The sequence below is a fragment of the Prionailurus viverrinus genome, chromosome D1, assembly GCF_022837055.1.
Source record: "Prionailurus viverrinus isolate Anna chromosome D1, UM_Priviv_1.0, whole genome shotgun sequence".
Lineage (NCBI taxonomy): Eukaryota > Metazoa > Chordata > Mammalia > Carnivora > Felidae > Prionailurus > Prionailurus viverrinus.
This window is the reverse complement of record NC_062570.1, coordinates 40,769,166-40,794,819: the sequence shown is the minus strand read 5'-3', so window position 1 is coordinate 40,794,819 and position 25,654 is coordinate 40,769,166. Positions and strand designations below refer to the sequence as shown.

At 42.6% G+C, this 25,654-nt stretch overlaps 1 protein-coding gene across 3 annotated transcripts in view; it reads left to right on the top strand.

Moving 5' to 3' along the window:
* Positions 1-25,654, top strand: part of FAT3 (FAT atypical cadherin 3) — a 523,627-nt gene that overhangs the window by 382,728 nt on the left and 115,245 nt on the right. For 2 of the 3 annotated variants that reach the window (XM_047823754.1, XM_047823753.1), the window contains exons 4-6: positions 9,434-9,748; positions 12,066-12,276; positions 21,228-21,367. In XM_047823754.1, the coding sequence (XP_047679710.1) occupies positions 9,434-9,748; positions 12,066-12,276; positions 21,228-21,367 (666 nt within the window). Of the gene's footprint in view, positions 1-9,433; positions 9,749-12,065; positions 12,277-12,755; positions 12,825-21,227; positions 21,368-25,654 lie in introns of all 3 variants that reach the window. The other variant, XM_047823752.1, reaches the window with a different exon arrangement.

Here is a 25,654-nt window from a genome sequence, read left to right as displayed (position 1 = left end):
AGGCTCTTTGGTGCATGTGAGAATGTCATAGAGATAAGAAAATATTCAACACTCAGTCCCTTCATCTGTTTGCCTACCTGTGTGGTGACTAAGAATGGAGACATACAGGGTAAGAACATTGCTACCCATAACTGGTCTTGTAAGAAAATAGTGAAAATAGGTGAGCATCCTCACTGGAATTGTCAACAGCCATAGCATCTAAAATTCTATGCATAAAGGGGCGTCTGGATGGCTCAATCAGTTAAGCATCCAAGTCTTGATTTCAGCTCAGGTCATGATCTCACAGTTCATGAGTTCAAGCCCCACTTTCGGCTCTGGGGTGACAGCACAGAGCCTGCTTGGGATTCTCACTTGGTCCCTCTCTCTCTGCCCCTCCCCTGCTCACATGTGCGCTCTCTCTCTCAAAATAAATAAACTTTCAAAAAATAATAATAATAACATAAAATCCTATGCACAGAAAGTGTGTCCTCTGGATCCAGTGACCTCCCTAAGCATATTGCTTTAAAATACAATCAGATCCAAGAAAGGATAATGTTATTAGTAATTTGTTACGGGGCCTCATAACCTTTATCCCGTTATGGTGCACACAGAAAATGATTATATGTGTACAATACTTCTAGGTTAAGAGAAAGGCTAACCCCAGCCAGAGATCACCAGCCGTGGGGGTCCAGCTGTATGAGGTCACACTCATCTACCCAAGAGTTAGGAGGTTCAATATCACAGTATATCTGAAACTTATTTGTTACATGTGGTTGGAAGCTCTGCCTTAGTTTAAATGGCTTTACCTTTAGATTTCTTCCTTACACAAATCTATTAGGTAGGCCTTGAGACGTTTGATCATGAGATGGAGGAGGGAAAAATAAATACCTTTGAGCTTTGTCTTCTGCTTTAGAGGAGTATCAGGTGCAAAATAGCTCCTGGAAATCAGGAGACTCAGAAGAAGGAGCGTTGCCAGGATAGGGAGAAAGTATGCAGCAGCCAAGCGTGAATGCTGAAAGACACCGCATTTGGGGTGTGATCAACCTAGACAATGGCAGATGGATCTGTAGTAACCTTGCCCCATCTCCGACGTGCTGAGGTCCCACCTGCAACATGAAGAGTAAACTGTTGGTGTCTTGCTAGGATGTGCTGAGAGCATTGATAGGGCATGTTTGAACTGTGTTCAGAGGAAGAAGAATGTGGCCACACCCACTAGTTGGGGCAAGCATTTAGGTAAGATGCAGCATAGGGTAATAGTTGGGGGCACAGACTCTGGATCAGGTTGAATCCACTTCCATCACCTTTTTGTGCCTGTTTCTAACCCATAGTATGACATAATCACCCCCTCCCTGCTTCCCCCAGGACTCATGTGAGGATAAATGGGTTAGTATCTGTTAAGCACTTAGAAGAGGGCCTGCCCAGAGTAATGACTTGAGCGCCTGATAAGAAGAGATAGCAGGGAAGTGAAAGCACCCCCACTGCCTCCTGCCTCCCAGCTCCTTTATTAGGGAGAAGGGTAGAGCAGATTTTGAGCGGGGACTAAAGACGTAGAAGTGTAAGAAAATAGCAGAAGACGCAGCTGCACTACATAAGTTTGGGTATTAAGTCAGAGAGCTGGAAGAAGTCACAGCTGCCACCCAAGACCTCGTGGCAGTTTTTAAGCAATTGAGGAGAACAGGAAAGGTGCCAAAAGACCAGAGACAGTCAAAGATGGTCCCAGTTTTCAAAGGAGGGAAAAGCTTGACTCTCGAAGCACCGCTACAAGCTTGGTGTTGATCCACAGCCATGTTTGGGGAGGGAATTTTCAACAGATGGTTACCAGATGCTTCTACATAGGCTGTTTAGGGTAGGGAAAAGAGCATGAGCTGTGACGCCAAATTGACTTGGGTGAGAACCTGTGTTTTGTCACTTACTGGCTGAGTGGTCTTGCAAAAAGTTCCTTAACTTCTGAGCGTCACTGTCTCTAGCTGTGGAATAGAAGTGGCAATGTCTGCCAGGTTCCTGTAAAAAAAAAAAAAATGTAAATTACCATGCAAAGGACTGAGCAAAGCAGGCAAAAGAGGCAGCAGAACATAACGTAAGGTTTACAACAGAGGTCAGCAAGGGGCACTGGGTGGCTCCGCTTGGTTAAGTATCTGACTCTTAATTTCAGCTCAAATCATGATCCCATGGTCCTGAGATCGAGCCCCATATTGGGCTCTGTGCTGACAGTGTGGAGCCTGTTTGGGATCTACTCTCTCTTTCTCTCTCTCTGCCCCTCCCCTGCTTTCTCTCTCTGTCTCTCTCTCTGTCAAAATAACTAAACATAAAAAAAAGAGGTCAGCAATTTTTTTTACATAGAGAGCTGAATAATAAGTATTTTAGACTTTGTGACTCTGTCACAACCACTCAACCATGCTTTCATAGCAGGAAAGCAACTATAGGTGATATGTTAATGAGTAGGCGTGGCTACATCCCAATAACACTTTATTTACAAAAACGAGTGGGCAGGTTTGACCCATGGGCTATAGTTTGCCCATCCCTGGTTTAGAGAAACAAACTGCCAGGTTTAAAACAAACTCTGCCACTTACGAGCACTGTGACCTAGGACAAATTCATAAATTCAGTTTCTTTATTTAATAGGTTTAATAATAGTACCTATCTCATGAGATTGTTTGAGCGATTAAAGGATTTAAAGGAAACAATTAAAGGAACAATTAAAGGAGCAAGAGGCGTGCCTCTCTCAGTTGGTCCTTGCTGCTTGGTGAGCTCCCGAATAAATAACTTTTTAATGTTTATTTATTTTTGAGAGAGAGTACAAGCAGGGGAGAGGCAGAGAGGAAAGGGGTAGAGGATCTGAAGCAGGCTCTGAGCTGACAGCAGAGACCCGGATGCGGGCCTCAAACTCACAAACTGTGAGATCATGACCTGAGCCAAAGTCGTTCATTCAACCGACTGAGCCACCCAGGCGCCCCTCCAGTAAGATGAAATTTAATAGGGACATTTAGAAAACTCTGCTTCTAGCTCCGCCCCACAACAAACCACACACTTAATAGTTTATTGTTTTTGACAAGAAAAAGACCTAAATGGTTTAATTCGTTCATATCACAGAGCTGTGTGCTGCCCCCCACCCCCACGACTACACATGATCACAGACGGAATAAATAGAGGTGAGATTGTCTCTAGTACAGTGGAGGTAGTTTGCACGGGCCTGAGTAAGTGTGGTATGTTGTTGTTTCATTGTTTTGTCCTGGCCATTGTATTTCAAGAAGCAAGCTGATATCTAGGAAAACATACTGAAAGAGGTAACCGGTGTAGTGAATAACAACTCATTATATGCAATGAATGACCTGAGAGATGATTATATAAATTACAGCTTTTCAGTCTGGAATGAGGATTCTGAAATAGCCCTATGGATTTTATGAGTATGGCAGTTTTAAAATGTGCCCTCCCCAAATTAGGTAATTATTTAACCCTCCGTGCAGCTAGATGTGAGGTTTATGCCCCCACTGCCCACCCTGCTTAAATATGGATTCTGGGGCTGTTGGCCAATAGAATGTGGATCAAGTGGGGCGCCTGGGTGGTTCAGTAGTTTCAGCATCCAACTTTGGCTCAGGTCATGATCTCATGGTTCATGAATTTGAGCCTCACACTGGGCTCCAAGCTGACAGTGCATAGCCTGCTTGGGATTCTCTCTCCCTCTCTCTGCTCCTCCCCCACTCATGCTTTTTTCTCTCTCTCAAAATAAATAAATAAACTTAAAAGAAAAAAAAAAGTGGATCAAGTCATGCTGTGCCAGCTTCTGGGCCCAGGCCTTAAGAAACTGGCACTTGCCACTTTCTGTCCTTTAGCCTACTTGCTCCTAGAATCCAGCCACCATGCTGCAAGGAAGCACTATTGTCCCAGCCAATGGCTACCATCACCCAACAGAAGTGTCCAATGACTTTAGGCCCAGTTACCTGCGACTGTGATTGCACGAGCAACTCCAAGTAAGAACTTCCCCGCTCAACCCCTGAAATCAGGAGAGATAATAAAAGCATTATGGTTATTTAAGCCACTTGGTTTTGCATTACATAGTAGTAGATAACTGGGAAAATGTGGAAGAGGAATTTGATTTTTCCTGTATAATTTTAAAAACAGGAAAACTAGTCTATGGGAAGCTGCAAACGGTCTAGGCTAATGATTCAGGTAGATTCAGGTTCGCTATTAAAAAAGAGCTTTGAATAAAGCAAACCTATCAGACAACAAATGAGCTGCTTCATAAGGCATTGACTTGGTCTTACTGAAAATATCCAAACCGAGGCCAAATGATTGCAGGTATGGAATAGGATCTGGGGCCTGTGGGAAGGGTAAATTTAGTATGAATCCATGTTTTCTGTTGATTGGTTCGTTGGTTGGTTTATCTCCCAATGTACCTTGAAAAGAGTTTTGTAACTAGAAGGCACTGGACGAATATTTCATTTCTTTAATAAATATCTGTTGAATACCTACTGCATCTGTTGTGGCAGGCACTAGGAATACATCTCTGAACAAAATAGATGAAAATATATGCTTTATGGAGCTCATATGCTGATTGAGGAAGACACGCAATAAATAAGAATATGATTGAAATATATATCTGATGATAAAATGTCAAGAATAAATATAAAGTATAGGAAGGGGGATATGTAATCCCTGAAGAGAGGTGTACAACGCTAAGGGTAATGGCCTGGAAATAGCCATTTATGATGAATTAATAGGTAAGGAGAATGCCAGAATTGAACTCTCCATTTTAGAAATATTAAATATATTTTCAGAAACTCTCAATAATCACTGGTGACAAAGCAGTGGACAAGACACAAGGTCTCCACACTCAGGCAGCTTCCATGCTTATATTCTACCATGGGGAGAGAGAGAGCAAATATAAATACATCAAGTAATTTCAGTGAGTAAGAAGCATGGCCTTCCACCAGCTGCCATAACTCCAGAATTCTCAATGTCCATCCATTTTTCGTTTTATAAAGCTTTGCATCTTCCAGAGATAGGCTTATAAACATGTTCCTCTTTATGGTTTTATTGTTATACTCCACTGGGTCCTGTTGATTTCCTCTGGTTCTGCCTGATAGACACAAACCCCAAGGGCATGAGAGAAAAATGAAATGGGTTGTACTGTACTTTAAAGTGGTAGTGAACTATTTGTGATTACTTTTGTTAGGTGCTAGCCAGAAGCACCTGAAGAAATTAATCTTTCAGGTTTTTGATTAATTGCTGAACCACTGATTATTGATCAGTGGTGAGAACAGAAAATCCAGGTTGAGATGACTCAGTATTCCCTGTCAGATTGTGGCAAGAAGGGATAGTTTCAAAACAATAGCTAATTAATGGAAAATGATGCAGAGGAGTAGATGGTGGGGATTTATCTCAGTTAGTTTTGTTTTAATCTCCAGTGCTGTTACTCCTTTTCCATATAGACGAATTCCACCTCGTGGGTTGAGGCCTAAGGCAACATCAAGTATGAAGCCTAAAAGACTGATTGAATCATTAACGATTCCTATTCCAGGTACAAACGTAGCTGGACACATGAGTGGGTCTAGAGAAATAAAAATGGAAATGAAGACTTTGAGGTCAGAAATGACGTAGTTCAGTTCAGCAAGCATTATCAAGAATACACCAGGTTCCAGCAAAGATGAAAAAGACAGACTCCCTGCCTCTGAGTGGCTCACAGCATACTGAAAGAGCCAAATACATGAGTAGATCACTTCAGTAGATTGTAGATAAGTGTTCGCAATGACCAGCATGATTTTGGAAGTGGCTAGAAATCATTATGGGTAATCATGGGATTGGTAGTGTTCTCAGTGATGCAGGGTGGGTATGAACCCCATGGTGCAGGGTTAAAATTGTGTCTAGTTCCACCCGACCTCCATTCACAGACTCAAAGCAAGAAGCACTTAGGAGATCATATGTTATCAGTCTCTTAATTTCCTTCAGATGAAGAAACAGACTCTTCAGTGTCTAAATGTTCTCTCCACTTATTATCTTAGGGACAAGTTTGGGGTAAATTAATTCTTAATTTCATTTAACGATGTTTATTTGGCACTTAGGGCTGTACCAGGTGCCAGAACACAACAATGAATAAGAGTCCCTGACCCAGGGTTGTTCTAGAAGGATTGAGTGGAGACCAACAGGAAACAGAGACCTGAAAAATGCAGTTGATAGGGGTGCCTGGGTGGCTCAGTCAGTTGAGCATCTAACTCTAGGTTTCAGCTCAAGTCATAATCTCATGGCTTCGTGGGTTCGAGCTCCACATCAGACTCTACACTGGCAGCATGGAGCCTGCTTGGGATTCTCTCTCTCTCTCTCTCTCTCTCTCTCTCTCTCTCTCTCTCTCTCTCTCTTCTCTCTGTGCCTCCCCAACTCATGCTGTCTCTATCTCTCTCAAAATAAATAAGTAAACTTAAAAAAGAAGAAGAGGGAAGAGGAGGAGGGGGAGAAAGAGGAAAGGGGGGGGGATGCCTGGGTTGTTCAGTCAATAAGTATCTGACTTTGGCTCAGGTCATGATCTTCTAGTTGGTGAGTTCAAGCCCTGTGCCATTCTCTGTGCTGACATCTGAGGGCCTGGAGCCTGCTTCAGATTCTGTGTCTCCCTCTATCTCTGCCCTTCCCCCACTCACACTCTGTCTCTCTCATAAATAAGCATTTAAAAAAAATTTTTTTAAAGAAAAGAAAATGCAGATGATAATTAGTGTCCTAGAGTTATGCACTCAGTGTTTTGGGAACATGGCAGGAACGCCACCATCTGTCTGCAGGAAGCAAGAATGACTTCACAGAAGGAGTATTTGAATTGCAGCTTCTAGAATGAGTCAGGTATATTCCCAAGACTGGGCATTCCGTGGGACAAACAGCTGTGAGTGGAATAGTGGTGGAGAAACATGACGACCTCGGAACCTCCCAGGCTTACAGTGTAACTGGGTATAGAGGCTGAAAGCGGTGGATGATACAAGATGTTAATAAGTCTGGCCAGATCCTTGTCCTCAAGGAGCCCCTGAAGGGTGTCATACAAGGTCAGTGTCATGATCAAGTTTTTAAGGCAGCAGTAACACTTTACAACAAGGATGGAGGCAGGGAACCCAGCAGGCTACTGTGGTGATCCAAACAAGCTGCAGAGGAGGCCTGTCCTGGGGCAGCATGGCCAGGAACGTGCACGTGAGAGATACCTGCTTGCCTCCAAGCTTGGTTGGATGCTGATAGTTAGAGCAGAGACTCTAGGTGGATGCCCAGGGTTCTGGGACAGCCCAGGGTGTGAGTAGGTAGGAATATCATTCACTGAGAATGAAAATAGGAGAAGGGGAAGGTTGAGGGTAGTGATTTCAGTTGGTGACTTTTTGGGGATTGGGGGTAAGAGGTCCAGAGAACAGATTGCTAGTAAGTAGTTGAACATGTTGGTTTGGTATGGGGAAGGAGACTAGGATACAAGAGTACATACTGGGGAAGGATCAGCTGTAGGTGGTGGAAGAAACTGTGGATAAGGAGATGGGGGAGTTACAGGATGCCTGCATGGGCTGAGGGAGCAAAACAGCTGGGTGCTTGAGGTGAGGCGGGGCCCACAGCTGTGTCGCTACCACCCTTCCAGGCCTGTAAGCAGACACCAGAGGGCCTGGGTTTGCAAATCCAGCTGTCCTCCAAAAGAAAGCGTTTTTACCGCAGCAGGATCCTCAAGTGAGTGTGAACACAGCCAAGAAGGTCTCTCTCCTTTCCTTGGCAGCCCCCTGGCCCCAGCATAGCCCCAGAGCCCCTCACAGAGCCTGCTGCAGGGCATTTATGGAAAAACAAGGAGGTGATTTTGTGCACAGTGAAGGCAGTGGGAGTTGTCTGGATTTGGAAAGAGGCTGTTCGAGGCGAAAAGAGAAGCAGAGAAGCTGAGCGGCCAAGAAATCAGTGTGTTTTGGTCAACATAACTCACCCGGGAGTATAATATTTTACTTCAGCAGCAACGGCAGAATGTGCCTCTTTAAGAGCTCAGTGTGTCCGGGAAAACCTCAAGAGTCAAAATTCAGCCCTGGCACATATTGGTCCTGACGTGTTTCTTTTGTGAAACATAACAAACCAATTGGGAAAATAACTTTAGAGGGAAACTTGATTGATTTTTCAAAGAAAGCAAGAACTCCTATGAAAATTTATCTTAAGTCTATTAAAGCCGTTCTCCTAGGCAGCTTGTAAGAGAAACCAAACTAGATTGCCGTCCCATTTTGCAAAAAGCCTTTAATTTGTTTTCCCACATTTTTGGCCTTTGTTTCCATTATTCCTGTCAGTTGCTTTATTAGGTGAAAAACTGGATGACCAGGTGCTGTGATTCACTGTTGTTTTTCTCTTATTGGTGCCGAGTACATCTTTATGTTCCTTCTAGTCTCCCAATATATATTTTGATGTAGTAAGCTGTCTTATTCCAGGTAATGATTTAAAGACGAAATATAGGTTCTTCCAGGTTTGTGGTCACATGGAATATTAAGAATTGCAAAAAAATTGAATAATATCTGGCTTGGCACTTAGTAGCAATGGGACATCTATTTACTCATCTGTACAGTGGGAACAAATAAACCTCCACTTCCTGAAGAGGGTGTTTGGGAAAGTGAATGATACAGCGCATGCAAGAGTGCTTTATTAACTGTGTCACGATCTACACGTACAATTATTAATATGATAGTAACTATTACCACTATGCCCAAAAATATTATTCACACTAAGACTCAAAGACTTTACATAGGCCATGTAAATTCTTTATATACCTGCTCTTCATTCGTTCCTCTTTCTTGGTCTTTCCAGATACTCATAAGAATAGCATCTCAGAGATGTGGGAAGAATTGTCCATCCCCCTCGGGTTTCCCAGAGCCAAGAAAAAAAAATTATTTTGCTACTGTTAAAAATATATTGTGACTGTCAAATGCACTTACAATGAGCCATCAAAATTATGAAGCGTATAGCTCAGTTTTCTTTTTGTACGGTGACAATGTAAAACTCACAAATTTTACATGACCATGGAAACGGAAAAAGAAAAGGAAGTGAATACTGAAAGAATTTAGATGGTGATACCATTGTCCAAGAATTAGAAGAAATACCCACTGGTTAACATATAATAATGATTATATATTGCTTTTTGTGTCTCTTAGGGGGGCATATTTTATGTCCACTAAGCTTATACAAGCGGTACATTTTGTAAAGTCAATCGTATTTTTCCCCCTCTCCACACCACAGCACAATGGGAGCTCTGCCTCCCTCCTGCCCTTTCAGCAATGATTTCCATTACTTGATGTAGGGCAATCCTTACTTTTACGGATGAACTATGAAAAGTTATGCATTGACCATGAACTATACGGGAATAAGAAAAGTTGAGATGCCCTAAGGCATAGGAGAGACCTTTTGTGGGGTGGGCAGAGGGAAGAGTGGCAAGAAAAGTTTTTCTCCGTTCTGATTGCAAACTGCTTTCTCTTTCAAAACTCAGGTGACTGTGACAGATGGCGGTTCCTCTCCAAAACAGTCCACCATTTGGGTGGTGGTTCAGGTTTTGGATGAAAATGATAATAAGCCCCAGTTCCCAGAGAAGGTCTACCAGATCAAGCTGCCAGAACGTGATCGAAAGAAGAGGGGAGAACCCATTTACAGGGCTTTTGCATTTGATAGAGATGAGGGCCCCAATGCAGAAATCTCCTACAGTATCGTGGATGGGAATGATGATGGAAAGTTTTTTATTGACCCTAAAACTGGCATGGTTTCTTCCAGAAAGCAGTTTACAGCAGGGAGTTATGACATCCTAACGGTAAGATTTTTCTGAACCTCAATAACATGTATGGGGGGGTGGGAGTTACTTTCTTATTCATGTATATTCCTTTGAGTAATAAATCTTTAGAGTAATAGTTTAGAGTAACAAGTGTAGAAGGCTGCTTTCTGCCTCAGTGATATTTTTAAATAATGAGATCATTTCCTTTGGTTGTATCCTGTCAGCAAACCTCCCCCATTCCCAGTACACAGTCTGTACTCAACCACACTTCCTGTAGCCTTACATCATTTTAAGGTACTCAGCATAGATAGAAACTGAGGGTAGAGGAATAGCAGAGTGAAATATCACATCCACCACTCAACATATCAGTCACTCAATGTGTCCCCAACACTTCCCAAAGAAACAACTCTTGTAATTGTTGACAGTGTGATAGGACATGAATTTAGCTGTGTAAATTGTGAGACACAGACCACAGCTATGCTTGTTCTGCAAAAAAAATGAAAACGCTTAAGTTAAAAAATGACTACATTTTTTACCATTAGAAAATTAAAAGCAAAAACAAAAAACATGAGCACTATCTCAAATAGAGATTTAAATTCCTGTATCTAAAATGCCAGCCTGCTCCCGCCACCCCCAACCACTTTAGAAATATAGCACCTATGCCAGAAAGGGGACTGGTCATCCTTACAAGTGATGGGCATTTTCCAGGGTCCCAACAAGAGTTGGTCAAGAGTTAGAACCATCTGCTGTCCTTCTCTTAGTTTGCAGCCTTCTCTGCTGTATAAAGTCAGTCCTTTATGATTTTAAAGGATGGTCTGAGTCCCTTGATTTGTCTGTTCATTCTTATGGTGTGGACTTGGTTTTCTTTCCCTACTCAATAACATACTCAGAACCGTGGGCAGAGAAAGTGGATAATAAAATACTAGCTCTGTGTCTGCCATTAGTAGCTCTGATATAATGTGTGCTACTATAGTTGTGTGAGATTCGACAATAGGAGTCTTTAAGGACTGAATGGACTATAGTAGAAACTGTTGGTGCTTCACACAGATCCCCTTTACCAGGCTGGGGCAGCTATGCCCCAACTGCTGTGCGTGTTGGCTGCTAAGGGCTCACAGATGCCCCCTTCTTGAGACGATCATCCTTGGCTAAACTTCTTGTCCCAGGAGATTCTCCACTCCCGCCCCAGCCCAGCAGCCCATTCCCAATGAATAACTGACACAAAAGTCTAGCCCCTTGCCTCCAGATGTCTCCAACACAGCAGTGGGATTGATGATTCAGAACTCCCCATGGGATCAGGCTGAGACTAAATTTCAACTGAGACCACGCCTTTACTTACCATCTTTCTCTGTTTATCTGCTTCATTCAGTCCCTTTCTCCTGAGAACACTTCCCCAACCCGCAAAATGACGTGTACTCAAATCCCTGTCTCAAGCTCTGTTCCCAGGAAACCTGACCTAAGACCTGTATCTTCAAGGGGTCTTCAATCTCACAGGAATTTTCTGGGGCAAAGTGATCATCCATGAACATATAGCATTTGGGTGCTGTGAGTAATTGCTGTTTTAAAGGCTGTGATGATTGGCCATGCACCTATACATGTTATTTTTCATATGTGATATTTAAAAACTCATTTTTAAATTTCCCATCAGTGGTTTTTGCTTGTTGGACTTGAACCCTCATTGAAGTCCAGGACACCATAGCAGTTGACCCTGCACAGCTGGCTGAGGAGACATGCTTTCTTCAGTTCTTAAATAAGATCACAGAGGAGAGTCATTGGTACCCCTCCTCCCTATCCTGCTGTCTCTGGGAGCCCATGCTTTCACCAAGAGAGTCCTTCACCCCTTCGGAGTTGGTGTAACTCAAAGGCTTCTGAGGCAGTTAGAGCAAGGCTGCTGCCTCTCTCACACCTAGCCCATCACCCTCCTGGGATTCTGAGTGAATAGAGTGCTTCTCCAGAATAAAGCAGAAGGAAGGAGCTGCACAACACAACCACACACACACACACACACACACACACACACACACTCACAAATTAGCTATTCCTGTCTATGTAACTATCATCTGTGCCCGTAAAACACTAAAAATGATAAGCGCCGCTTTTGCTTTTCAAGTTGTCCACATCTGTAAAGTTGGCGGTGGTTCAGATCACCTTCTGGTGAATGCGGTGTGGGACCCCCAGGTGACTGAGTTGTCTCCCCCAATTCCTGAGCTCATTCTCCCCAGATCCACTCTCCCTTCCCTTTGCTGACACGGATGAGGATGGATTCTTGGGCCAACAACAGATGTGTGACAGACCTAGATTTCCACAGGGATCTGACTGAGCTCTAAGACCTCTTTCTCTGTTCTCTCCGTATGAGTAGATAAAGGCAGTGGACAATGGGCGCCCACAGAAATCCTCCACGGCCCGCCTCCACATTGAATGGATTAAGAAACCACCCCCTTCACCTATACCACTGACTTTTGATGAGCCGTTTTATAACTTCACAGTAATGGAAAGCGATAGAGTCACCGAGATTGTGGGGGTGGTGTCTGTGCAGCCAGCTAACACCCCTCTGTGGTTTGACATAGTTGGTAAGTTTGAGTCCCCCAGAGCAGTACTGGCCAACGTAATCATTGACTGGAGTAACTCGCAAAAAAAATAAATAAATAAATAAATAAATCAGAAACAAAAACAAAAACAAAAAAAATACAAAAAATTTAAAAATAAAAAAAAAAAAACCACTAACAATTAGTGCTAAGACGAAAAGATATATAGTGCTGGAATGCAAAAGAGCCAGTAAAATGAATAATCGACCTGTGCTTTCGTTCCAACTCTGTAGCTAAGCTGAACAGAAAGTGCTCTCTGGCTGGATTTTCCATAGTATGTTATTTACTGCAATCTTAATGTCTTTCTGTGTGTCATTTAAATTCTATTGTCACACTTGGCTAATCTCATTTCTAAATGTATTGATGGTACTAGACTTTGCTGTCCTTCATTTCTCTCTTTTTCTTCACCTTTTTTCTGCATTCTGTTCTTTTTTTTTTTCTGCTCCCGACTGCCCTGCTTCAAGGTGGCAAGCATGCTCGAGAGATGTTCTATATTCTACAGACAGCTTGTGGGCAGAACTGTTCAACAGAAGGTACCCTTAGTGCAAACACATTTGCTAAAATACAGCTATCCAATCTGCCTTTTACGGTTTTTTTTTTAAGCAAATTAAATTACATCTTTCATAACTGCCTGTGACAGGCTGAAGTGCAGCCCACAGATTTCATACATGCCTCTAACAACTATTGCATTACTCGTATCCACTGACTCCTTTGTTTGAGGTTTGATGGGGTTTGAATTTGGGGGGAGGGGTGGTTTCGATTTCTTTAAAAAGATTTTTTTCTCTTTGCTTTTGAGGTATATGGGCTTTTTGTTGTTTTGTTTTTATCATTTTGTAGGTTGGGTTTTTGGGCCTTTTCCGATTGAAAAATAAATTAAAATTTATCCCAACACCTCTGTTTTGCTGCGGTAGTGCCATTCGTAGACCAAAAAGCTCCACCAAGAGGGGTCCCTGGCTGCCATCCACAAAAGTAAAGACAGGAAATGGAACCCAGATATATAGCCAGTGAGAGCTTCCTACGAGAACAGAATAGAGAAAGCAGACGGAAGCATGTAGGACAGACCTTGGGAGCCAACCTTTAAATTCTTTGAAAGAAAATGAGCAAGCAGGCTGCAAAAGGAGAGGGCAGAACAGCAGCCCTGCCCTCCACACATAGGCAGGGAGAGGTGGTGCAGGGGAAACCAGTGCTGAGGACGGCGAAATAAAACAGCCCCCAGCCTGGAGGACAGAACGGGGAGAGTGTGCCAGCCCTGGATCTGACACCGGGTTGAGCTGGGTCTGACTTCCCACGGTTCTTTGTGGGAGGCCGGGAATCCAGAAACCTGGTCTGTGGGAATCATTTCCCTCCATTTGTCATTGCCTGGATCAGATGGGCAGGAACCTACCTCTCTTCCCAGGAATGGCTGGATCTGGAGAAAGCATTTAGAACATTCCACATCTGTTTTCATGAGGCACAGGAAAAAGAATGCCCCGTGGCCTCCAACCAAACCTCAGTAGAAGGTCCTGTGAACTCCCCCAAAACGGGCGTGTTTTCTACATATTTCATCTTACGGAATGCTGGTAGAATGTCTTTGCTTTCCTTAGTTGGCATTAGTCACGCCATCCCTGTACATGACCATCCTCATTCTGAACTTTCAACTCCTTCTTCGTCTCCACTTAATGCATTAGAAGTGGAACCTCTTCTGATCCAGGAAAGATGTCTTAGATTCTGTATCTTCTCACTAGTTTTCAGCCCACAAAGTTATTATCTCATGCAGCTTCTTCTTTCTTGGTGGCACACGTGCCTCGCCTGGTTGTCTGCGCTGTCATCCTTCGTGGTTCCTTCACTGCCGCCCCCAGTCAGAGTTGTAGAAAATGCATCTTGGTTTGCACATGTGCCCCCTGATACCAGGCCTCCAGGGGCATGTGCAATAATGATTGATTTCTTTTAAATATCCCAGAGAAGAGTGCAGTCAACCCTCAACAGGCAACAGGGCTCCTGGTGTGCTGTCCTAAGCTGTGGGAGGGGTTGCTGTCTCTCATCAGCCACCAGCGTACCTCCTTCCTCCCCTGACGCACCAGTTCACAAGCACCTCTGCACCCCACAGCACTGCTTCTCTCCCTCATGTGATCCATGTCTGCAACCTCGTGCCCCACAACACAACCTGCTACCATCTCCGCCCACCCAGGAACCCCTTATATGTACACAGCACAAATCCTACAAAGCATACCTTTCTCTGACGCTCTGACCCCAGATATCCAAGTCAGTTTGCAATTCCTTAGCATTTCTGTGTGTGTGTGTGTGTGATTGGGTGGAGGTAAGCATGCCTAGTAATGCTGCATGTAACATTACCTCCACGTTTTCATGTTCGCATTGTTAGTGCTATTGTGCATTTTCATTTCTGTTGATCAATAATCATTCTCTTTTTAATGTTTATTTATTTTGAGAGAGAGAGAGAGAGAGAGAGAGAGTGTGTGTGTGTGTGTGTGTGTGTGCATGAGCTGGGAAAAGGGTGCAGAGAGAGTGGGAGAGAGAGAATCCCAAGCAGGCTCTGTGCTGTCAGCGCACAGCCTGATGAGGGGGCTCGAACTCACAAATCAAGAGATCACGACCTGAGTCTAAATCAAGAGTCAGCCACTTAACCGACTAAGCCACCCAGGCACCCCAATCCAATCTCATTCTTAACCCTTAGGTCAACGTCTTTTTCTCCTCATTCCTTCCTCCTGCCAGTGCTTCTGTTGATTGCTTCAGGGAGAGTGGAATAAACCATGGTGATGGAGGAAATGCTCCAGCCAGCCAATGCATTAACCCTACTAATGCCTCTTGAGATGACCCCAGAGTCAGGGTGACCTTCCAGTGTCTTTCCAGCCATAGCAACCATAGCCCCTTGGACAAAATGAGAGCTAGTCCAAGAAGAGAGGGGCAGTTTACAGATGACAGCCCTCCCTGGAGTGAATCTCTTCAGGCTGCTCCAAATCCACATCCAGAAATCATTATCAAAAACATAGCAGCAGTTTCCATGTTTCACCACCTTCGTGCTTCTAAATGCCGTACTCTTCCTAAAGAATCCTCCCCGTATCAGTACATGGAGTAGTTCTCTACATGAAGACCTACAGGGTTGTCCCTCTAGTCTAGATGCTTCCACCACAGAGATTTCACTGTAGATCTGGTATCATCTAGCTGAGCTTCTCTTACAGATTGAGCTTACTGGGCCCAGTGCCCAAACAGAATGTGGTTTTATTTCCATCCCCACATCCAGCCAACAACATCTTGAAACACCAACTCTATGTCACCACCAAAGTTAAATCTTTCCTCCAGATGCTGGGGTTGCTTTCAGTATCAGTATGGTCCCCTTTCCACCAAATCCCCCTTTTGAGAATCCTTTCTAATCTAACAGAGTCATTTTTTTTTCAATCTGCTGACAGTGTCTTTCCCCTTCTCTAAAAACCTATTGTTTTCTTTATCGTATTCAGATGTTTCCTTCTCACTTTCGAGATTTCTTGCTTATTTATCCTGGGCCATCCAGACTCTCCACTCTCTTCCCTTTCTCCTTGCCTCAGCATCTTCCTTGGCCAAGCTAACACAAAGGGAAAAGAGAGGGAATCGTGCTTCCCAATGCTTGAGAAACTTGACAGTATACTGTGGTTGAGTGTTGACATACACTGTCAGCATGGATCTGAGATGAGATGTCGGGCATATTTATCGGTCTTGCCCAGGTAAATACTCTGTGACTCTTCCAGTGGAGTCAAGATTTGGTTTCATCATAGACCTAGTGTATTTAGATACCTATACAGACACTCAAGGTTACAGAGCATGCGACGTCCTGACCTAGCACTTAACAACTTACAAATGCTATAACGAATGAATTCTCATTAAGTAAGCAGAAAGAGTGTTTCTGCATGCTTTTTCCCCTGAGAGTATTGTCTCCTCATTTCCATATTTCCAGATCTACCTGAGTGTTGTTTAACTTCCTTCGTTTTCCTCCCACTGTAATAGGAATTCACAAAAACTGTAGCAAGCAAGATTTTGTTCCCAAGTCTGGCCCCCCGTACCACTGATCTGCCAGTCACTTTTCTGTTCCTCCAAAGAGACCATTGCTTACAGTATTATGTAGCTAGACCCTCCTCAGCTTCCAGAAACAGAAGCTCCACTTGTAACCCAGTTAAGAAAGCTGTAATTAAAAGGAAACATAATAAAGTTCAGCTGTTCCGTGTTTAAACAGCCCAATGCACAGCATGTTCATTCTCTGTGTTAAAAGGGAAAGAAAACGAAGGGAACAAAAATAACCCATAATCCTCTGTGGCTTTGTCACATATCTTCACACTTCTCAGGAGACTATGATTCAACCCAGCGGCTCCTTGATTTACATTCTTTGTAATGTGCACGCAATCTGGTTCACAGTTCATTCCCCGCATCTTTATCCCGATGGCAAATGTCTGTATGGAACGACCACCGCTATTACATACTTCAAACAATGCCTCTCGACCCACAGTTGATGGCGGACACTGCCACCCATTTTGCTAGCTTTTCACCTGATACTTCGATTAGAAAAATGGTCGTTCTTCTCGAGAGTAGACGTTTAAAATGTCTTTGCTTATTTTATTTGAAAACAACTCTCTGACAGTGCAAGCTAGCACATAGGTCCAACTCTAGCTGAAGTACTTAATCTGTGTTGCAGGTATACAAAGATCACCTTGGCTCTTAGTCTGTCATAGGTTCTTTGGGTTCTGGGCTGCTTCTGTCTCCTAAGCTGACACCTGTCCTTCTTGAACCTTGTCCCCAGTGGAGCCATCCCTTAGGATTGGATCAAGTGGGCAAGTGAACTCTTTAGCAGCAGGCCTGTTCTCTGACTATAGATTGGGTCTTTCCTAATCAAGTGGCCGTATTTCTTTATCACAAAACTCTTACCCATCCCTCCTGAGAGAAGCCATGTCTGTCTACCACTTCTAATACACCGGTTTATCAATTCGAGTAGCGTTTGCTCAAAATCATTCAATTAACATCAAATACTTCAGTTCTCCTATTCTGCACTCTGTCCCTAATTTGCTCCCAAATGACCCTCTCTTTTCTCTGTCACAACAACATAGACCATGAAGCACATCTGAAGAGGTTTCAGGGAAATAATAAAAAGCCTAAACAACACTTTGTATATTCATTATTTTAAGAAAATGAATTTTAAACCAGATTCTAGAAGGCATTTTCCTTCCTACCACTGTTTCCTGACCTCCACCCAGCATCTCCTGCCTTCCATGTAAATATCCTTTTCGGCCCTATACTGTGCTTGCTTCATTCCAAGACAGAAAACTATTCATGATCAAACCGTAATCGGTGTTTAGCATTTTTCCTTAAGTTTGCTGTACATGCTGAACTTGAATGAACAGCTTGTGAACGACTCCCTTAATTCATTGACATTCAGCAGCTCAGTGTTTTGGAAGCTTCTCACATAACACTTCCCCCTTGGTGACTACTAGATTTTGGTTGGTGTTTTTATAATTACACACAGAGTGGAATGGAATCATGTGCTAGGGGAGGAGCCTGGAAACGTCTCTAAAGAGGACAGTGGTGTGATACCCACCTTTGGATCTCATTATGGAGAGATGGTGGTACTTTGGACCCTTCTTTAAAGAAAGACTTGACCAAATCATGATCCAATGCCCTGCTGCCCAAAATATGCAAGCAGTAGCTGCTGGCTTAAAGTATTTTCACTCTCGTCCCATTTTTGAAGCTTTTTAGGACATTATGACTTGGTACATTTAACTTTAGAACCCAGTAGAAATCCAACCCTCCTCTTCTGCTCTCTGTTTACTCTGGTACACCCGTCTTTACCAAAAATGGTCACAGAGGAATGTCCCTGACATGAACTATCTGTTATGTGGGCTGTTCACAACCTTGCTTTTAACCATCTCTGCCGCACACCCCTGCAGCAACGCTCAGGCTGTGACTTTTCTACTTTCCCACTTTGTTGAAACTCAGACCAGCTCGGCGGTGTTCTCCCCTGCCCCCACCTTTTGTTTAGCCTAACGCTGCTGCACCAGCATACTCTGGCTTTGCATGTTGTGTTACTGGCTCTGAGGAAGCACATCTTGTTTAAACGGAATGCTGCTAGTGAAAATGGACTCCTACCATTTGATACTCTTCACCCCAGATGAATTGGACATGGTTTCCTATGAAATGAAATCACCTTTCAGGCTAAAAGGGAGCCTGAGAAATGAGCCCTGGGGGAGAGATATGGCGTCGTTTATGAAATGGGATGCCTAAGTGGTAGGTTATTAAATTGCGTGAGGGTTGATGGTGAACTGCTGGTCTAGATTCTGTGTCCCTTGTCAGAAATTCATTTTAAAACTCAGGCAAGATTTTGGGAACCTTGTTTCCCGTGATATCTTGGTTTAACTGGGAGCACATGCCCTGGAAGTGACTACCAGAGGCTGCTCGCCATATTGATGGACTGAGAAACACTTCACAGACTCTCTCTCTCTCAAGTTCCCCTTGATAGGCTTTCCATTTGTCTACCTCCCTACCCCTTTAGAGCTTTCTGGCCCAGAGCATTTGAAACTGTAGTAGTGGATGAGGGAGACACGCACACACACACACACACACACACACACACGTGCGCACATGCACACATGCAGAGGAGTGAGAATTATAAAAAATTACAACCATAAAACTAGCCAGAAATGCTTTTTGATATAAAAAATGAGTAATAAGAAAACACAATCTACATGTCATATGTAATTTATGTAAATTTTATGCCACTCAGCCCATGAAATGATTATGTCTTTCATCACGAGGCCCTGAGGAAAATGTGAGTCTCAGGCAGTGAGGGAGAGCACATAGGATTTCCCCATTTAAACAGGAACTGAAACTGGAAATCTTTGCTTGGGTGTTCTCTAAATTTTATTTTCATTCATCTTTAAACTGGAGCACACCAAAGTTTTATAGTTTGCATAATTTCTACTTTGCCTCTACCTACAAATTTCCACCTTCTAAAATAATTTCCTTATCCTCTATCCTTACCCCCCCACCCCCCACACACAAAAAAATGTGTTCTTCATATTTAAGAAAGCCAACAACCCGGTTAGGAAAACATTCTGAAGATGATTTTAAGTCTGATTTAAAATATGAAGTACTCCCCACCCAAAACAGCACAAAAAGTGGCACTCTACGCTTCCTTCTACACAAGTCTGACATATTTTATGTCGTTTCTTTGAAATTTTCCATGGCAAAGTGTTTTTGTTTTTTTTTTTTCCTCAGAATGTACCAGTTGATAGCAAATTATTTTCCTTTGCTCATTAGGATGGTTATTCAAAATCCCTGAATCAGCCTTACACTTTATTTCATGTGGTTATCAACAGGAAGCACTCCCTTTGAAAGAGACACGGTGACCTGAGGCTTACTTCCCTGTTCAGCCCAGATTTCCTCCTTTTTCTCCTTCTCCTGTTCTTCAAAAGATTTTTTTTTTTGGAGTGCTCCTCAGTAAATCAATTAAAGATATTAATTGGAAGATGAGTCTCTTTTTAGATGAAATTTTTGAAAAATATATCATCTCCAAGCAATTCTGTGGTCCCCTGTATCTCCATAACTTTAATTAAATGTCAAGGGCAATTATGTTCTCTCTAGCAATTAAGTAATCCTAAGTGTATATGACAGCTGCAAGCAATAAGTATTGAAATATATATGACCAGGGTTTTTTTTTAGTAAACCATGTGATTTATTCTGTGTCACTGTATATCAAATTCTACTAATTCAGGTAAAATTCTCCTTTCCTTTAACTCATCCACTCATTTGTAATTGTAATATCATAGATATTGTATACGGTATTGTTCACTGACCAGCAAAATGAAATGTAAAGTATGTTGAATGGAAGAGAACCCAAGATTTCTTTTCTAAAATATGAAATTCAGTAAGTGAATCGCCCCGTGTGCTATGGCTAAATAAAATTACTGTCCAAGAACAAAAGTAATTGACATCATGGAATTTCAGACTGAAATAAATGGAGCTTGTGAACATATAGTGATATTTAATTAAAATCCATCCAGCGTTTGTACCATTATCTTCTCTCCTCCTTAAAACAACAACAACTTTCATTTTGGGAAAAATCATAAACCACATTTTAGTGCACAGAGATGAAAACAGCTACAGTAATTTTAAAAAGGCCTGTGTTGTCTTAGCACATTATCAGGTATTCCTAGTCCAACAGAGAGGGAAGGAAATTTTTTAAACTTTCACACTGATTTTTTCATAAGTTGATGTCACATAAGCTGATGTTTTCTTCTACTTCCTTCCAGATTTCATTTTGTAAATCTCCCATAAACTTTCTACCTTTTGGGGAGAAAAATAATTTGCACTGTCAGGATGGCAAAAGACAATTTTTCTATAAATATCCCAACTTACAGATATAGAATTTGTATATGAAACTCAATTTTTTGGCTTTTTATTATTTTCTAGTGTTTATAATTTTATTTCTGACATCTAATGGAGGGGATCTGAACTCTACCAACCAGAGTTTACCATCAATCCTAAAATAGATTCAAGAGTGTCTACGTAGTGTTGTTAATAATTGAACTATTTGTTTACTTAGAATTTAATCTATTTTAGAAAAGCAGAAAGGTCTACAAATCCTTAGCATAGAAGCCATAGCCACAGGGGGTTGGAAGGCCTGCAGTTTTCTAAATATTTTACTGACTCAGTTTATGCTTCACTTCTGTAACATTAGTGCTGAGGTTTTTCTTTGCAATACATTCTTTTTTGTGACATTTGTTATGCATTGAAGAGGCTGTGTTTTGTAATATAAATTAAGTTGGAAATAGAGGTCCCATTTAAGATGTACAAAACTGAGCCAGAGGGATGCCTGTCAAAAAATATTTCTATATAAGAGTTCCCTTTAAAGCTATATGCTTCAATAGACGTAATAACTTCTCAGATATGCTAATTTCATGTTGTTTTTGTGAAATCATCAGGGGGGAATTTTGACAGCTCTTTTGACGCAGAGAAGGGTGTTGGGACCATTGTCATTGCCAAACCTTTGGATGCGGAGCAGAGGTCCATCTATAATATGAGTGTGGAAGTCACCGATGGGACAAATGTTGCTGTCACTCAGGTAAGATGTCAAATTACTAAATGGTGAGAATGCCAAACGATCTGCTAAAGTCATTGGTGCAAGTGATTAGACAATGTGTTGAAAGTAGTAAATTATGTCCACGGATTTCTACCGTATTTAAAACAATCGTCTGAGAGAACAACCTGGCAAAAAGATTGTATCAATGGTATCATATAACTTAGCCATCTCCTTCAAGAGATTGTGACTATTCATGCATGGAAGAGGGATATGTATTTGCTTCCTGATCATTTACTGTAGATTTCTGTCTTTGACAACAAAGTCAGCTGTCCTTGAATTTACAAGAAAGAGGGCATGTATATTGTCTGAGGCAACACATCATTATATTCTTCACCTTTTCACGTGTCGGTCTCAGAGAGTTAGAGCTAGAGGCACCTAAGAGTCCAAATTCACTTCACAAACTAAGATGAGTGATATATCCACAGCCTTACTTGAGAACAAGGACTGAGAGTTAGATTCCCTGCCTCCCATCTCTTGTTCTAGCCTCTATGCCATTGGTCCCTTATCCTGGCCTCACAGTAAGGTGTGCTGGTTGTGGGGGCCCAGGGTGTTGAAACCACTGAAGCCTGGGCCGCACCCTCAGAGATCCTGCATGATCCTGCTTGTTAGCAGCTGGGGATGAGGACCATTGCTTGAACTCTGGTATGTGAGTGTTTATGAAAGGGCCTTGAGTTGGGGCGCCTGGGTGGCGCAGTCGGTTAAGCGTCCGACTTCAGCCAGGTCACGATCTCGCGGTCCGTGAGTTCGAGCCCCGCGTCGGGCTCTGGGCTGATGGCTCAGAGCCTGGAGCCTGTTTCTGATTCTGTGTCTCCCTCTCTCTCTGCCCCTCCCCCATTCATGCTCTGTCTCTCTCTGTCCCAAAAATAAATAAATGTTGAAAAAAAAAATTAAAAAAAAAAAAAAAAAAAAAAAAGAAAGGGCCTTGAGAGCAAGGAGGAGGAGAACATATGTGGGTGAGACTAACACGATGTTAGATATCAATATGGGGCAGATTTACCCTAAATATGAGAGGATTTTTTTGTTTTCTGTTTTAGCATCAGAGACCTTAGGCCAGTTATGGCAGAGGACTGGCCCACACTCATATCCTAAAATCTTTCCATTCTCCTTACTTCTGTCTCCTGTTCTCATGACCCCAGAGGCCATCACTAGTTAATCAAGGTCCTTTTTCCTGCTCAGCCCAAATGTGCCCTGAGACTCCCCAACACAAAGGTTCAGGAAGTGAAGATGAAATTTTTGCCAACCCTAAAGTAAGCAAATGTTGATTGGTTTAAAACTTGTAAGCTTGGGGTGCCTGGGTGGCTCAGCTGGTTAAATGGACAGCTCTTGATTTCAGCCTAGGTTATGATCACATGGTTCATGGGTTGAAGCCCCCCATCGGGCTCTGCACTGACAGCCTGCTTGGGATTCTCTCTCTCTCTCTCTCTCTCTCTCTCTCTCTCTCTCTCCCTCTGCCCCTCCCCTACTCTCTTGAACACTTTCTCTCTCTCTGTCTCTCTCAAAATAAATTAAAAAAAACATGGTTTAAGTTCTTGTAACTATGTAGTTTTAAAAAGGAGAAAGGAGGATTATTTCATGCACTGCCTCTTTGTTTGAATTGGTTTCAAAAATACTATGAGACTTTCTCCTTTGACGCTGTTCATAATCATAAAATGGTGGAATTTTAAAGAAACACGAGAGTTCATCTTTACTTTTTACTTTTTTACTTTACCTTTTCCTTTTCACTCAAATAAACTGAAACCCACAAAGGGGACATGACATGCACATGACAGGGCAGCCATGTGTGCTGACTCCTAATCCTTCAACCTGTGTCTTTCCCTAGGATGACCATAATATCCTAATTGCCTGAGAGAGACCCATTTACACCTGTTACACTGGTGTAACTCCCATTCACTCTTAAATTGCCTCAGTTGGGACGATAAATTTTATGGCCACCTACTTAAATCTGTACTGCTTCAGAGTATTTTCTTTTTTTTTTTATTTTTAAATTTTTGGGGGGAGGAGGGGGGAGACAGACACAGAGTGTGAGTGGGGGAAGGGCAGAGAGAGAGGGAGACACAGAATCTGAAGCAGGTTCCAGGCTCTGAGCTGTCAGCACAGAGTCCAACACAGGGCTCGAGCCCATGAACCATGAGATCATGACCTGAGCCAAAGTCAGATGATCAACCTACTGAGCCACCCAGGTGCTCCCAGAGTATTTTCAAGACTAAAATACAGATTCCTGGAAAGGACACCATGGTTGAGATCCTATGGGAATCACACAATCTAAAATCAAGCCCCAAAGACTGATACAAAACAACCCACTTGCAATATTTCTAAGTCTTTATTGCTAATTCACTTTTTAAATTAGCCATTCCTTAGCAAAGCCAACCTCAACTTCTTGGCATCACTTAAAAATACAAGACCAAGTTGAGTAAAATACAAAGAAAGCATGGAACCATATTCATTTCCATACTTTTTTCCAGGGTTTTATAACAATTGGATTAAATGGCAATTCAGTGTGCCTAGAATGTTACAGATACACATTAAGTATGTTTAAAATGAGTGAATGGATAGCAGGTGGTAACATATTCAGCGGGGCCTACATGGCAGGTATGCTGGATCTTCAAAGCACAGAACTGATTCATGGTAACCAGAAAAACAAAAAAATTATCAGTGAGGCTTTTCTTGTAGAGTTTTTTTAGGACCAGGCGAGAAATCATTTAACAGTATGTATTCCGCAAATATTTCTTGGGTTCACACCATGTGCTAGGAGGTGTGCTAGATGCCTGAGGTCACGGTGACTCAGTTTTAAAACCAGATGACTGATGTGCACACCCTTTTTAAAAACTAACTTGAAAGCGTACATTATAAGATTCTGAATGTACACATTGTTCAAGTTCTGCTTTGGTTGATTTTCTATCAGCCTAATGTGGAATTAGACCTCTCTCCAGAGCAGTTGGGAAGAGGTGGAGAATCCAAGTGAACTTAGATGTTTCCCTTGGCAAGGCCAAACTAAGTAGGTTGACGAAGGGTATCAGGAGATTTTCTTTCAAAAGCTTCGAAGCCACTCTGTGTCTCCAGGGCCATGACCTTCTCAGTAAGTGAGAACTAACCGTTTCCAAGGTATAAACTTGTGCACGATCAGTATTACCACCAGAAAACCATTACTCTGTCCATAAGGCCGCGTTCAGGCCTAAGTACCATCCCCCACCCCCACCCACCCAGAGCCCCTGTCAATCCAGGCCTCTGCTTCTCTTTGCCACAGCCCCTCCGACAATAGAGAGAAAAGAGGTTCTCTCAACTAATCCAAGCCCTCTGTATCAAGGACATGTTTACAAAAAGATTATTTTGGTAAAGAAAAGGCATTCTAGACCTCTTTTAGAAACCACCAAAGCGTGTTCCAACCCATGACCCTAGGCAACTTAATGATTCCACCATCAAACAGATACCCTTCACCATATAACTAAGTAAATGTTTTGTAGCCCCAAAACACCTGTCCAGTTTCCCTTTGGGAACTTTCCTCTACTTTGTTCCTTTGGAATCATAAAACATCCATGACAAGGGCTTCAAATCAGCCAGAAACAACATGTTGAATTTCACTTCACAAATGTCACACAAATCAGAGCCTCGGGGATCTCCGTGTCTACATGAAAACTCTTCCTTCATCTTCAGTTTTGTTCTGTTGTCCCAACTTGTAGGATTCTTGTGCCTCAGAGCTACAATATCTGGTGGCAAATAAACATCCTTTTCCTCACTGAGATCCCCTAGCGTGAGTACAGAATATAAAATATATAAAACGGTCCTGTGGATTTCATGTTGCAAAGATTCAGATGTCCTAAATGAGCCCATAAGCAGGTGACTTTCTCCAGCTGGAATGGGAAGAGAGGCGGCCAGAGGGGATGTCAGAGATTCCAAATGTGAGATGATTGGAAACATCGTCACTAGTTCAGGTACGGAGGGGGCGGTGTGACAAGGAACGCAGACAGCCTTGAGGTGCTAAGAGGTGCTCCAGCCGACAGCCCACAAGGAAACGGGGACCCCGGGCCTAGAACCTCAGGGAACTAAATTTCATTAACAATCTAAATGAGCCTGGAGCGGATTCACCCCCAGAGTTTCTGGAAAGGAACACAGCCCTGCTGACCCCTTGATTTTGGCTTTGTGAGACTCTACGTAGAAAACACAGGTGAGCCTCGCTATACTTCCAACTACTGACTTACAGAGCGAGGAGGTAATAAATGCGTGTCGTTTTAAGCCAAGTTTGTGGTAATTTGTTATGTTAGAAATAGGAAA